Source organism: Primulina eburnea, chromosome 8 (assembly GCF_022965805.1).
Source record: "Primulina eburnea isolate SZY01 chromosome 8, ASM2296580v1, whole genome shotgun sequence".
In the NCBI taxonomy this organism is placed as follows: Eukaryota; Viridiplantae; Streptophyta; class Magnoliopsida; order Lamiales; family Gesneriaceae; genus Primulina; species Primulina eburnea.
The window spans coordinates 40,861,151-40,876,337 of record NC_133108.1 but is presented as its reverse complement, the minus strand read 5'-3'; the positions used below and the strand labels follow the sequence as shown (position 1 = coordinate 40,876,337).

At 30.4% G+C, this 15,187-nt stretch overlaps 2 protein-coding genes across 2 annotated transcripts; one reads left to right on the top strand and one right to left on the bottom strand.

The window, feature by feature from the left end:
• Positions 1-909: 909 nt before the first annotated feature.
• On the bottom strand, positions 910-2,969 carry LOC140837986 (probable 2-oxoglutarate-dependent dioxygenase SLC1). The gene is made up of 4 exons (XM_073204073.1): positions 2,566-2,969; positions 1,987-2,234; positions 1,429-1,780; positions 910-1,346 (listed from the first exon to the last, which is right to left on the bottom strand). Exons 1-4 carry the CDS (start codon positions 2,851-2,853, stop codon positions 1,086-1,088), a joined length of 1,149 nt encoding a protein of 382 aa, XP_073060174.1. The 5' UTR covers positions 2,854-2,969; the 3' UTR covers positions 910-1,085.
• A 10,270-nt stretch (positions 2,970-13,239) lies between these two features.
• LOC140839276 (uncharacterized) lies at positions 13,240-14,124 on the top strand. Its single transcript, XM_073205915.1, has one exon. It carries the CDS (start codon positions 13,240-13,242, stop codon positions 14,122-14,124), a length of 885 nt encoding a protein of 294 aa, XP_073062016.1.
• The last annotated feature ends 1,063 nt before the right edge of the window (positions 14,125-15,187 follow it).

Here is a 15,187-nt window from a genome sequence, read left to right as displayed (position 1 = left end):
TATTGTTTTTATAGTAGATATATTTTTTGAGACGGTCTCAATAATCTATATCCTTGAGAAGAGTCTACTGGACTTATGCCCAACATTAAAAGTAATAGTTTTGCATGAAAATAATATTTTTTTTCATGAATTGAACCGGATTAGAAATTCGTCTCGCAAAATTAACCCATGAGATTATCTCACAAGAGTTTGTATATTTTTTTGTCAAAAATATTATTTTTTTATATACATAGTGGCGGAGCCACATGGATAGACCTAGGGTTTTAGCCCGAGTGTTCCAATTTTTTTTTAAAAAAATATGTAAATTTTGTATAATTTTGGATTAATATGATATTAGCTCGAGTAAATCAATTTAAAATATTATAACCTCTGCAATATAATTTTTTTGGGATAATTATTCAGACGGGCTCCAAAATAGGGGCAATTAGTGAAGACCCAATTGGATTGATTAATTAGTCGAATTATGTGATTATTTATATCAGCATGTAAATGAACAAAATAGCTCAAATTTTTAAAGTAAGATAATTGGTTCTAGTACCGACTCGTTCACAAAATAATTAAATGGAATATAGATAGAAATATGTTTTTTTTTTCATTTTAAATTCTGATTTGTACATGATTAATTATAATTAAGTTTCGAATCTAAATTTTAAAATTGAGATTTTAACGTTAAAACACGCTGGAAAATTCTCATCAAAACTTCTTACACCTCTTGATCGAGTTGAATTCAAGTTATTTGATTAAACGATAATCATGATAATATTTTACAAGTATCGACTTAGCTTGATCGAGATGTTTGAACTTAAAAATTCAGTACAATATAGGACATTCGTTGAACCTAAATGTGCAGACAAGACATGAACAATATTAAATGGTATATAATTAATCATTCACTGACGCCACTTGCCATAAAAAAATAAATAATTATCATATAATTAATGAAGCCCTCGAAATCCTATATTTTTCGAAGGGATACAATGTTTTCTGCACTCAATGATCTTGATACTCATGCACTAATAAATAACTTATATGCAACATTACATTTTTTACAAAAAAAAAAGTAAACATTAATAAAATAATTATTTCTACTCAAAATTTTGCAATTTCAATTTCCTGGACTCGAGAAAATTCTTCTTCGTAGAGTCGCAAGATTTAATATACTTTAGAAAGCTAGCAAAATTTGTATCTTTGTACCGCCGTGGGCTTCCGTCGCTGATAAGCTTAGGCGACGGCCGCACCGTGCTTGTGAAAGGAAAACTGTGCAAGGACGCAACCGAAACGCGATATCTTGTGTTATTTACAAGAACTCTGTGTAACACGCTTTTGTATTTACCGTTGCTGAATATCTGCAAACAAAAATCAAGAAAAGTTAAGACTCTTACACATGATATGAAGAGTGTTTATATATATATATGTGTATATGTATACCTCGAGGTGATCTCCGACGTTGACGACGAAGGATCCGGGTACGGGTTGGACGGTGACCCATTTGTCTCGGTGGTGTATCTGGAGACCCTTGACCTCGTCTTGTAGGAGCAAAGTGAGGAACCCGTAATCCGAATGAGGTGGCATTCCAAGAGTCAAGTCGGGTTCGGGGCATGGCGGGTAGCAGTTAACTACCATTAGCTGGCTCCCATTCTCGAATTCTTTGGATAATTCATTCTTGTCTGACTCTGTTCCCTTCTTCCTGCTGTCTTTCAGCCCAAGACTCTCGGCAATGGCTTCCACCAACATTAGGAACAAGAATCTCGTTTCTTCGGCGTACGCAGCCACCAATTGCCTAACAAATTTAGTTATTTTTTAGCACGATATATACATAAATATATGTAGGATTTATTGTATATTGTACCTACGTAGAGGACTTGTAATTTTGTACCAGTTATGAAGGGGGTGGGAATTTTGGAGTTCGATATACGTGGGATAATTTAACTTTATATAAATATTTGTACGTGTTGACATAATTCTCGTACTTGACGTGGTCCTGACCTGAAATCCAGCGGAGTAGAAGGCCAATGAGGAAGAGCATCTTCTATAGGGTGACACACCAGCTTCAAAAAATCTCTCCAACAAAAGACACCGTCGTTGGCCTGATTGAAACTGGTCCCGTATCGCACCGGGGAGCTCGTATCCGCCGACATGTACTTCTCCCTTTCGGCCAACGGCAACTCGAAAAATCTTCTGCTCACATTCACCATGTTGCTGATGATCTCATCTGGGATTCCATGATTCACAAGCTGTAAAAAATATGAAGATTTCTGTCAATTAATTCAGTTGTAATGAAAAAAAGTGTAATGTGATTAGAATATACAAACGTTTAACTTTATATATATATATATATATATATATATATATATATATATATATATATATATATAGTTTTTTTAAAGTTCTAAGGTGAGGCTTCTCCTAAATTTTAAAATAAGATCATAATCTGATTCAAGATTTATAAACCTCGATAATTTTGGTCTGAAAAGAGCGGTTTTTTTTTTTTTGAAAAAAAGAAAACTTTCACTTCTTCGCTTCTGAACAATAACGGTGTTCTTGGATGAACAAGCTGATACGAACCTGAAAAAAACCATAATTTTCGCAGGCGCAGGCGAGAGATTTAAGAACTTGCGATCTATTGCATCCCTGTAATTCAGCAAAATCAATTACAGGCAGCTGAAGATTGATCTCGGATTCACTAGATTTTTCGCTACTGATCGCATTCGGCCTTTCGGAAACAGGCAAGATGTATTTCCGGGGAACATTCTTGATCCCATTTTCGTACAGGTTTTTGACTCCTTTCTGGTACTCGATTTCCAGGGAATCCTGATTCCTTAGTTTCCCCGAGACTGCCATTGCTGGAGACATTTTTATAACACAGTGGAAGATGAATGGATGGATACAGAGAGTATTGAAGCAATAGGATCGGTGTAAGAATATGTGTATATCCCACCTGAATTATTGTCACTCACGTGAAATGGATAGATAGATAGAAGATGGGAATCAAGAAAACCAAAATGTGTGTATTTATAGGGGTAAATCCATAGAGCCCTCGTGTCTTTTTGAAAAGGTCTAAAAACCCTTTACAAAAATCAATAATTAATGGTTGACATTATCGTGTCGATAATTTCTTATTGTATACATGCATTTTAAGCATAATAATCATATGAAATCATCCCGAAATCAAATCGAGTTTTCGAAATCGAATATCTTTAAGTAATCAAAATTTCAGAATTTGGGAACCCTTATTTCCGGAGGATTTCATGCATAAACGCATTAAAAGTATGTGCATATATGACAAAAAATTATGGACCTCCAATTTTCAGTCATCAACTTATAGATAAAGAAAATCTGGCTCGTTAATTTTTCAAAAAAGATCTTTTGACATTGGCACAAAAAGATTGGGTTTTGTCCGTAAAATATGTGAAATTGTCTCTTTTTTATCGGGTAAATCTAGAGGCTGCCGTGTAAAGAGGGGATCTCGATTGGAGGCTGTGGTGTCTTTAAAAAAAGGAGGCAGTTTTGAGACAAAAAATGGTTTTGGTTCTATGTACTGGTTTTTGATATTATACTGCGTAAACCGTTGACAAATGGGTGCGACGAGTAGATGTTGTAGGGACAGGAGACGCCATCCATAGATTTCTTGTAATATCCAGTTCTGGTATGCTTTGTGAGGGTATAAATGATCCGGTTCGGGAGACTCGATCAATATTTGATTCATATTCGAGCTTATCAAATTTGAGCCGAACTTGAACATATTTGAAGTTCAAATTATTTTGTTCGATAGTTCGCGAACTGTAATATTTATTAAGTTAATATAATTATATATTAAATAAATAAAAGCCTTTGGTATACATATTTTCGAGCAAATAAGGTGTCAATTTAATTCATTTTTTCAAATCATCTTTTCGAACAAAACAAATCTATCAATTCAAACTCAACCTAAACGCTTTCACAAGCATCAGACCATTGCATTTTCAAGTCTAATTGTCATCATGCATGATCAAACATAAAATTATTTTTTTATCACTATTATTATCCAATCATTGGTAATGTACACAAAATATACGGACCCTCCGATCTTGAAATCTAATACATGTACCTGTCATTAATTGTAGGTAGAAATAGGCTATATATGTTGAGGTCTTGAATTAATTAGCCCACCTGTTTACACTGTGTGTACGTGTACATTGTTTTCGAGACTTGGTTTATTCTTGTTACGCCATTCTTGACTTTAAATTAATTTCGATCGGAAGTTTCCGAATTAGGGTCGTGGGTAACATGCACGACTTGGTCAACTCGAAATGGACCTCGGATCGGATCGAGTACACCATATTTGGCAAACCCACGGGGAATATAGCTGTCGACTCCCTAGTTATCAATCAACAACCTTAATTTGGTTCCATATCAACTCGTTTTTTAATCTAATAGACTTAACATTAATAAAAACAGATAATTAGTGAAGGTCAACACTTTTTATTAAGGGTGTAAATAAGTCGAACGGCTTGTAAAGAGCTCCGTCAAAATCATGTTTAAATCAAGCTTGAATGTGTTACGTCTCAAACTCGAATTTGTGCTTGATTTAAACATTATATATATGTTTGTGTCGAATTCGAATTTGAGACGTAACGCATTCAAACTTGATTTAAACATGATTATATATATATATAGTCACACATTTTTTATTATAGGTATGTCAGACCAAAACAGAACCATCATACTAATGAGCACTTACGGCGAGCCGATAACAACCAAGTTTCAATTATCTCCTTTGGCTGCCGTTGTCATCTTTTACGTGAAATAATAATAATAATAATCAACTTCGATCCATTAATTAACGAAAGCCGGCTAATTAATTAGGCTCCGATCCGAATCACAATATCATCTTTTTAAATGTTAATTATTTTTATTACATATTTATGAGGTGTTTCCTGGAAATACAAATCTTATTTTTGACACGATTATCAATCAATTAACAATTATTTCAAATTTCAAATATGATTTTTTTAAATATATATATATATACACACATATATATATATATATATATTTTAAGTTTTGAGAATAAAATTTTGAGCATTAATTAAATTAAATTGTATCTTTCAAGTAAATTATCTAACTCATGATCAATTCAATATACAACAAAAAAATGCATACCCTCATTAAAAATTTTAATTTGCATAAACAGAATTAATAACAATATAATAAAAGGGTCAAGGGGTACGTATCCAACTCAGCAATTTTAAATTGCATACACATTTCTTAATTAAATGAGTCATAATTGTCCAGGGGCTAATGTACATGCATGTTTCTTGAAAATTTATTTTATATTTGACTATTGATTCGTAAAAATTTATATTAATTATTGACAAGGTTTGCTGATTCACAAAACACTCGAAACATCAACAGCATTATTTCTTAATATTTTATGATACTCTAAAAAGTAAACTTCTGACGCGATATGGGAAATGGAAAAAAAATATTATAACAAATTTAAGATTCATATTTTATGATATTTCATGTTAATATCTTTGTTATTTTAGTAAAATTTATGACATAAATAGTATCTATTAATAATTTTGTCTTATATAACTGTGTGTGTATATATATATACATGACAGGAAATTTTAATTAAATTATTATTCGACCTTACACTAAAAAAATTATAAATAGTCTAGACAAAACATCTTCCAAAAATGGAAACTAAATTCACAAAAAATAACGAAGAAAAAAAAAACAAAACTAAAATAATGCGAAAGTATAGTCGATCGGAATTATAAATAAATTAAGTTTTAAGGTCCTATATGCAATCTAAACGACGTAATTTTCATAAATTAAATTTTATCCATATTTTTATTTTTTAATAAAGAGGTAAATATTTATAATATGATTTTTAAATTATTGAAAAAACTAGTTCAATTACTCATAGATTATAATGCCTACGTAAGCATACGTATAATCCCCAAACCATGCATAAAAAGTAGTTGACCTCAAAATTTTATTAATTTTAAAATACTACTAATATACTATTAGGGGACTTCTGCTTTTTTGACGCGTTAGCAGCATAGACAATATATAATTAACTATTATTTATCTACCCGTACATATGTTTATAATATGTTACAAAATTCAAATTTATTTTAATTAGATTATATATATATATATATATATATATATATATATATATATATAGGAAACATGTCGATTTTAGTCTCGTATGTATTGAGTGGTGAAATTTTTAGTCTTGTATTTTTTATGGAATAATTATAGTAATATAACTATATTTTAACGATCAGTTTTAATTGTTTTCTTAAAATTATATAATTAAATTGCTAATATCATTGTTAAATTTTTATAATTAACTAATTGATTAAAAATACGTGAATTGTCACAATAAATTTTGTCAAACATGTAATTTAAAATTTTAGAAATAATATTAGTCAGTTAATTACCTGATTTCGAGAAGAAATACCAAAATTGATCGTTGTGATATAGCTACATGATAATAATTGATTCAACAAAAATGGAGGATTAAAAATATCATAACTCAATATATAAAAGATTAAATTTTTATTTTTCCTTATATATATATTAAAAAAATTATCAGTTAAACTCATAACTTTAATACAGATCGTCGTAGGTACAATCCAAAAAGTCTGCCGAAACCCTTCATTTATTTATTTTTAATGCGTAAAACCTAGTTGGATGTCGAAGCCTTGTTTTGTGGTTAAACTGTGTCTGTATACAATTACGTTATCCACATCTATATCCTTAAAAATTTTGAGCCTATACAAGTAATATAATTTATTATGAATGTTAGGATCGATTTTGACTTCTTGGTTGAGGGTATAAACGAGTTGATTAAGCTCTCTAATTTTTTTTAAAGATGCATCTCCATATTATACTAATTTTATTGATGCGATTCAAAATCAAATAATAATTTCATTCCGGATATATCATATTATCAATTAGTCAATATATATACATTGTATATGTGTGTGTACATACACGTAAACGACATTATTGAACGAAGAGCTCGCAAGTCGACTCACAGCATCCTTCTTCGTTTGACGAAATGATTAACTCAAGTTGTTAGATACAAGAGTACTATATTGCAAATTCTTATGAAATATTTTTCATTTTATTTTTAAGAAATGTGGAACGAGGGTCGTATACATTAATATATACATTAATATATATACGTAAATAATGAATATTTAATATGTTTGACATTTGAGAAAACTGGAATTTTAAAATATTGGTGATGGGAAATGTTATTATTAAAACGAAATTGTATTTTTATTTATGGGATACGTGTAATATTGTAAGCCAGCAAAAGTCAATCCACGAAAATTGTCTTTGGGGAAAGAGTCGACGACGTGTGGTTAGGGGCGGAGGTGTTTACGTTGTGTATATTTTGTCCTTTGTTCCCCATTCGTTGCATGGTTAGTAGAGAGATATGTCATTATATATATATATATATATATATATATATATATATATATATATATATATATATATATATATATACTGGAACGTCAACGCTTAACATCTGGTTTATATTTACCTATGATGCTAATAAATATTTATCAGTGTCAATTTATTCACATACAACATTAAATATTCGAAAACAAATAATTAATAAATACTTAATTAAATGTGAAACTTTATAATTATTTTAAAAATTCAAATTTGAATTTGATGTCATTTGAAATATAAATTACATTTAAGTGTCTATATATATTGATTATATCATTTTATTTAATTCTGGTTATGATAATTTTGTGTTACTTTTGTATATTTAGCTCTCACTAAGCTCTATTATACTGAGAAGATGTTTGACGGAGCTTATACGCTCTAAAATACAGCTTATAAGTTGTCTAGAGTTTATAAGATCTCATAATTTGTCTAGTAAAAAAAAGTTGCAAACAACTTATAAGATGTCAAAATAAGCTATTTGAAAACTATTTATTAGATCATCACTTTTTATCTATCCTTTTATTAAGATATAAAACAAATTTGTTAAAGTTTTATTAAGTAAATTAGTAGCTCCAATCTACTTAAATTAACTCATAATATATTAGTATTATATCATTTTTGATAATTTTGACAATAGAAAAATCTTATAAAATCTTATAAGTTGTTTAAAATAAATTCTTCCAAATACTTTAACAACTTATTTTAAAATAAGACAAACACATCTTATAAGTTTTTTTTTTTTTGAGGAAACATATCTTATAAGTTAATTGAAATAAGTTCATCCAAATATATTAACAATTAATTTTTAAAAAACACCTCAGAGCTTATAAGCTCTTAAAACAGTTGATAAGTGTAAGAGTTTATAAATTGTTTTGAATAAATTTAGTTAAACATCATTTAAATAAAATATAATTTTTTATATATAATATTATCTCAATATAAATATTTTTTAACACGTTCTTTAATCAAAATTATTCATATAATAAATGACAAATATTTAGATTGTTTCAAAAATATTTATTTATTATTTAAAATTTTAATACATAAAATAATATATGATTTTTTTATATATTTTTTATTTTTTATTAGTAACAGTTTATAGTGGAAATATAAACTTTAATAGTCATTGTTTATACCAAAATATTGAGAGACGGATTAAAACGACTATATTAACATTTCCGACACTAAAAAATAGTGGAAATGTTTTAAGTTTTTATAAATTTAAAATAAAAAATCTCAATATATTTTGTAGTTTTAAAAACTTTTGTTTATCTTCTAGACATGCTTCTTCTGCTTTAAGGATTCCCAACATTAATTAGGTAGGTTTTTTTTAATAAAAATCAGAGCATTTTTATTTATATTATTATTATTATTTCTCAAAATTGCTATTACAACTTATTTTTAATATTATTTCTCTCATATTTGTAATATGATCATCACTGATTTCTATATATATGATATAAAATTTATTTAATATAAATCAAATTATTTTTTTAAAAAAAGTGCACACACCGAATATGCGGATGCACTAATCATATATAATATGTAAATAATGGAATCTATGATTTGTTTCGTTGTAACTTACAGTTGGCACTCCTGTACATCAAGAAAACGTGTTTCGATCTTCCCTGGCGTTCCTGTGTCGCTCTAACGTCTTTCGGGCCGAGCAAAATATCCTAAAAAAATTGTTTCAAAAAGAAAAAAACACGCTTACTGGTTTGTATGGTCAGCGTTGGTGGTACCATCTTCTTGTCGTTCACAGTTTACATGTTTTGGAGTCGTCTTGTCTGTTTGAAGGGACGAGACAAAAACTTTATTGAAGAATCTATTATCTTTTCTTTTTTTTTTTTGGGTAGATAAATAGATGATTCAGTCACAAGACAACCAATGATTTTATTAATCCACCACAATAATAAATTCAAATTGTAATATATATGTTGTCGACCCATCATATCCATCTCTGTATTCACCATAGAGGTCATTCATTCGTTGAATATGATTAAAAAAATTCAAATTATACGATCAATAGATAAGAGGTGAGCACAGTAAGTGTACAACATATCAAAATTATATATAATTGAGGGGATGATTTCTTTAACTAAATTTTACTACACTACTCACATAAATGAGATTTGAACTTAAAATTGGTGAATCTCGGACATCACTTTTAGTCATTAGGCCAATGAGTCTTTGGCGAATTTCAACTTTTCGTTAGTAAGTCGATTTGATCTCTTGGGAAATTAAATTAAATATAAATAATGTTGCTTTTTTTTTCAAATTACATTAATTAATTTTTTTTTAGCGTACGTTTAGATTATATATTGAGTGTAGTTGAAAATTTTTGCAAAATACTAAAAATTCGAAGTGATCAGATTTAAATATTTTAAGTAGAAGCGTTGCCACTGCTATCAACTAAGCATGTCCTACTAAAAGAGACAGGATAATTTGCATTCACAAAAAATCTAAGGTGCGTTTGGATTTATTCTACTTTCCTCTATTTTCATTTTCAAGATATAAAAATCAAATACGACGTTATTTATTTTCTCAAATCATTTTAACTTATTTTATATCTTCAATATAATCATTAATTTTATTATATCTTATTGCGATTATGTATTATTTTATATTATATAATATATCAAACAAGCTTGTTAAATTATAAATACATGAGTCGTACCATACTGAAAAGCTTGTTTATCAAGTGGTACAACTATTTAAACCTGTTGAGACAGATCTATATCAAAGGAAATAATATATATAAGACCCACTTTTTTTTTTAAATTGTATGTGTGGCAAAATCTTACCCGTTGAAATGAAGTGAATGTAGTGCCCACATAGATAGGATCTCATCTACTTGTATCATGAATGTGATTTTGTTCTGCTCATAACAATTAAGCGTTGATTATTTGAGTTGGCGACCCGAATTTGTAGGCCCGTAAAAATTAAGTCGATAAGTCATAACAATTAAGCGATGATTATTTGAGTGGGCGACCCGAATTTATAGGCCCATAAAAATTAAGTAGATGGATTTATTGGCCCAATTAAGACAATGCTTGTTTTCAGGTTTTTATATTTCATTTTTTTTTAAAAAAATTGTTTTTATTTCTATTATCAATTCAACTTTTCATAACTACCAACAACTCAATATTTATTACGATATATGACATAATAAACCATATATTTCGACTTTAAATTAAATTAATCTCCAATTATTGTTTGAAAATATGTTTTCAAACATATATTTTGAAAACTTCGAAAATAAAGCGGAGATACGTACCCTAAGCTTTGACGTTCTCTCTCGGACAATGGCAAGCAAAATTTAGTGTCAGCTTTTGGATGTATCTTAAACGCACCTTTTTTCTAGGCAAAAACTTATGTGAGACGGTCTCACAGGTCGTATTTGTGAGACGGATCTCGTATTTGGGTCACCTATAAAAAAATATTAATTTTTATGCTAAGAGTATTACTTTTTATTTTGAATACGGGTAGGATTGACATGTCTCACATATTATAATCCGTGAGACGGTCTCACATGCTACTCACTCATTTTTTATAATATAATTTATCCTTTTCTATTTTATGAAATTAATATACTCGTGTAATTTAATTTTAATAAGATTAAGTCATATTATATATTTCAGACGTGAGGGAGTTGTTTTAATGGCTTTCGGACGTTTCTCCCCTACTCACATTGCGGAGATCTCGGAGGCTCTTTCACTAGTAATTTTTCATAATATTCAGCTAACTTTGCTCGTGTGAATTTATTAGTACTTTTAATACACATCTCTCAATCTTTTTTCGATTTTTTCTCAATTTATCTTTAATTTATCTAAAAGTTCAAACTATCTAAATAAATCTTATCTATGATAATAAAATATTATAGATTTTTGTACATAAAAATTATCGAACACAAAAAAAAAAATATATATATAGATAAATATTACATAAAGTGGAGTAGATAATTTTTGTTTTACATTTATTTTATTGGATCATATCGGATGACACGTATTCATAAATCTAGACTTCCATATCATCCGAACCAAACAATGACCGTTTTCCACATGGTAGAATTAGGTGTATATACATTACTTATTGTAAATCGATATCTAATCTAAAATTTTAATAAATAAATATAAAAATGCGATATATAATTCAACGTATCTACGACCAATAATTGAATACACCTGTTGCAACTAACGAAGTACAAATAAACTATTGAGCTGGCATTAAAAAATAATTCATTGAGAACAACATAGTCAATTGTTGGTAAACATCAATTATCTATACATCATCTCTCCCACTACCAAATAAATTAAAATACAATAAAAATAACTTGAGTAACTCTCTTGTGAGACGATCACACGAATCTTTATCTGTGAAACGAGTCAATCCTGTCGATATTCACAATAAATTATAATTTCTTTCATACATATACAGTGCAAGAACAATTTTAAAAAGAACGGATGCATCTCTTTGCAGATAACAAATTACTCATGATCAGCAGCTAGTGAGCGAATTGGTCAAAACTCTACTCGATTACACTCATATTTGTAGCTAGGAAACTTGGGTTCTATGTTAACATTTCCAAAACAACACTGAATTTGAATGTCTAATTTGAGACAGTGGGTAAGAACAACTTAATTTCATATGCGCTCTGCTTTGTGTCATAAAATAAATATCGTGGATGTTCTAGCTACGGTGTCGTTCAAAGAGTGCGAGACAGCATAAACTGAAAATGCACATCAAAATTGATATTCGCAAAAATCGATTGACTAACAAATGTCTTACCGTTTCAATCGACCCGTCACAGAAAACCAAACTTTTTTTTTATCGGGTAAAGATTTGTTGGAATTAATAATGTTTTGATTACTTCATTTAGACCATTTACCTTTACACAAAGGCCAACACCTCACCTTACCTTACCTTATAATATTTAATTAATCGGATACATATTTAAATCCAAATTATCTCAACTCACAGTCACATTAAGCTCAGTCAATTTTTCGCCCGGTCAGGTGGACCGAACTTAACCCAAACCCGATCTATTCAACTTTTCCCTCTCCGTCGGGAAATTTCAACCAATTCGTACCATAATATATAACTAACCTTCCTCCTAGATGCTCATAATTTTCCTAAACCTAGCTGCTACCAAAGCTACAATAAATTATGGATAAGTAGTCATTAATATTTATATATGTGCATAAATATGTTTTAAAAATTTTAATTAGTTAATTCTGATGAATATTCCACTACAGTGACAGCCCGATTGATATATAGTAAGAATCGATTTATTTTGTTGTATAACAGGAGAATTGTGCATGCGACATTTCTTATTTGTATTACCTGACAAATTGGAATCTAGCTGTGAAAATTCATGCGGCATTTATACATATATTATATAAACATATTTCGAAAGCCGATTATTAATTTATATACTTTGAAACAATCTAGCCATCTACCCATGGAAATTTTCTATATCCCATCGCCGGATTCGCTTCCACCTGTTGCATCTATCACCACTATTTTAAATCCTACAATCCTAATTCATTCTCAGATCTAACGCGTGTCCTTAGATTCATGATCTTTTCTTGCACTATATAAATACCGTTATACAATCGGACCGAGAATCAGAGAGAGAGCCAGAAATCTTCTCCTGTTCATTTCTTGCTGACAAAGCCCACCACCCACCGTTTTCTTGAATCCAGGGCTTAGAAAAAGACAGAGAAACGGATTCTTACGCTAAAATCTGTGGCAGAATCTGCAAGAGCATGATCTATGGAGGGAGTGACTTCACCGCCTGGATATTCACGAAATAGCTCACAGTCCAGTTCGTTTCTCACGCCATTGCTAATCTCCATGGTGGGCATAGTTGCCACATCTGTAGCCATAATCGTGTACCATTTATTCCTCGTCAAGTACTGCTTGCGATGGCGGCGGCAAGAACCAGTCGACACAGCGGCGCGAGCCGTGCCGGTGGTCTCTGCCGGGGTGGAGAAGAAAGTCCTCGACTCCATCCCTGTTCTCGCGTTCTCCGCCGTGAAAGGCGGCGACCTTTACCTCCGGTTGGATAAAGAAGAATGCGTCGTGTGTCTAGGGGAATTGGAGGACGAAGATCTGGTCCGATTACTGCCTAACTGCAAGCACGCTTTTCATGTTCGGTGCGTCGATCAATGGTTTCTTGCCCACACGAGCTGCCCCTTGTGCAGGTCTTCGATTCTGACGCAAGAAAATCCCAAAGAAATTCCGGCAGATACCGAGCAGACAAATTACAATCCTGGTGAAGAAGCTTATTACACGCCGGATAACAGGGAAACATCGCTGCCGTGTGTACGACCTTCCGGCCGTCTCCGCCACTGTATGTCGTTGGAGCTTCCGTACGCGGTGGAGATGAAGTCTCCGCCACGTCCCGTCGCGGGGTTGAACCGATCAATTTCAATGGACCCGTATTTTGCTGTGATTAACATCCAAAATGAAGGAGAAATCATAGTGAATAATCCAGGGACTGCTTCATCTTCTTCGAGAGGTAAATTGAAGAGGAGTGAATCGTATAGAACGAGACCATTGAACCCAATCGATCGTATGTCGTCAAAGTTGATGAGATCATTTTCACGGTTACGATTGGGGAAGGGGAGTCAAGTCGGGCCTATTCTTCCATACTGAATAAATTTTCATTTCTCGATTTATTTATTTTTATAACAAATTAAATAAAATTTATGATATGTGTAAAAATTAAACGGAGAAGTATATTTTTCTTGTTTTTGGCAATCAGGAGAAAACATTGCAAGTTTTTTGTCAATGTTTTCGGCAGTTTTAATTATTATTGTTATTATTATTTTCTTATTTCAATGGCTAAATGAGATATCGCAGTAACGTAATGTCATTAATATTGTCATTATATCAAAAGATTGCGTAAGATTTAATTTTACTTCTAGATAAAGGCAAAAACTTGTGTGAGACGGTCTCACGGGTCGTATTTGTTAGACGGGTCTCTTATTTGGGTAATCCATGAAAAAATATTAATTTTTATGCTAAAAGTATTACTTCTTATTGTGAATATCCGTATGGTTGATCCGTCTCACAGATTAAGATATGTGAGACGGTCTCACATAAGACACACTCAAAATTGTGTGAGACGATTTCACGTGTCATATTTTGTGAAACATATATTTTTTTGGGTCATCCATGAAAAAATATTACCTTTTATTGTGAATATCGGTAAGTTGACCAGTTTCACCGATAAAAATGTGTGAGACTGTTTCACAAGAAACCACTTTTACTTCTATGTATATTTAATTCTTGAATTCCAAAAGCTTTGTTTGGTTTTATGCTGAGATTTTTAGGAAAAGAAGTCTAAAAATTATTTATGAAATATGTTTTTTTTGGGAAAAAAAGTAAATTTTTTTATGTTTGATCATGTTTTAAGAAAAATAAAGCTAATTTTTATTATAAATCTCGATTAATCACGAGATCAGATTTTTTGTGAAAACTTGCAATTATTATATTTAAAAAATATCTAAGAAATATGTTTTTTTGGGAACCAATAATATACTTAGTTATTTGGACTAATTAATTAACTGAAACTTTAAACGAATATGGAGAAACAGTTACTTAACAATTGAAAAAAAAGTCAGGGGAAGCTCTTATGAATATTAAATTCAGAAACTTCATTGCAATTAGATAATAGAGCACCAACCCGACAATCGACAATTTCCTAGTATTTTAA

Coding starts and splice junctions, on each gene's coding strand:
- LOC140837986 (XM_073204073.1), bottom strand. CDS start 2,853: ATGTCTCCAGCAATGGCAGTCTCGGGGAAACTAAGGAATCAGGATTCC. Junction 1,781..1,986: donor TCTACTCCGCTGGATTTCAG/GTCAGGACCACG, acceptor TAAATTTGTTAG/GCAATTGGTGGCTGCGTACG. Junction 1,347..1,428: donor ACGTCGGAGATCACCTCGAG/GTATACATATAC, acceptor TTTTGTTTGCAG/ATATTCAGCAACGGTAAATA.
- LOC140839276 (XM_073205915.1), top strand. CDS start 13,240: ATGGAGGGAGTGACTTCACCGCCTGGATATTCACGAAATAGCTCACAG.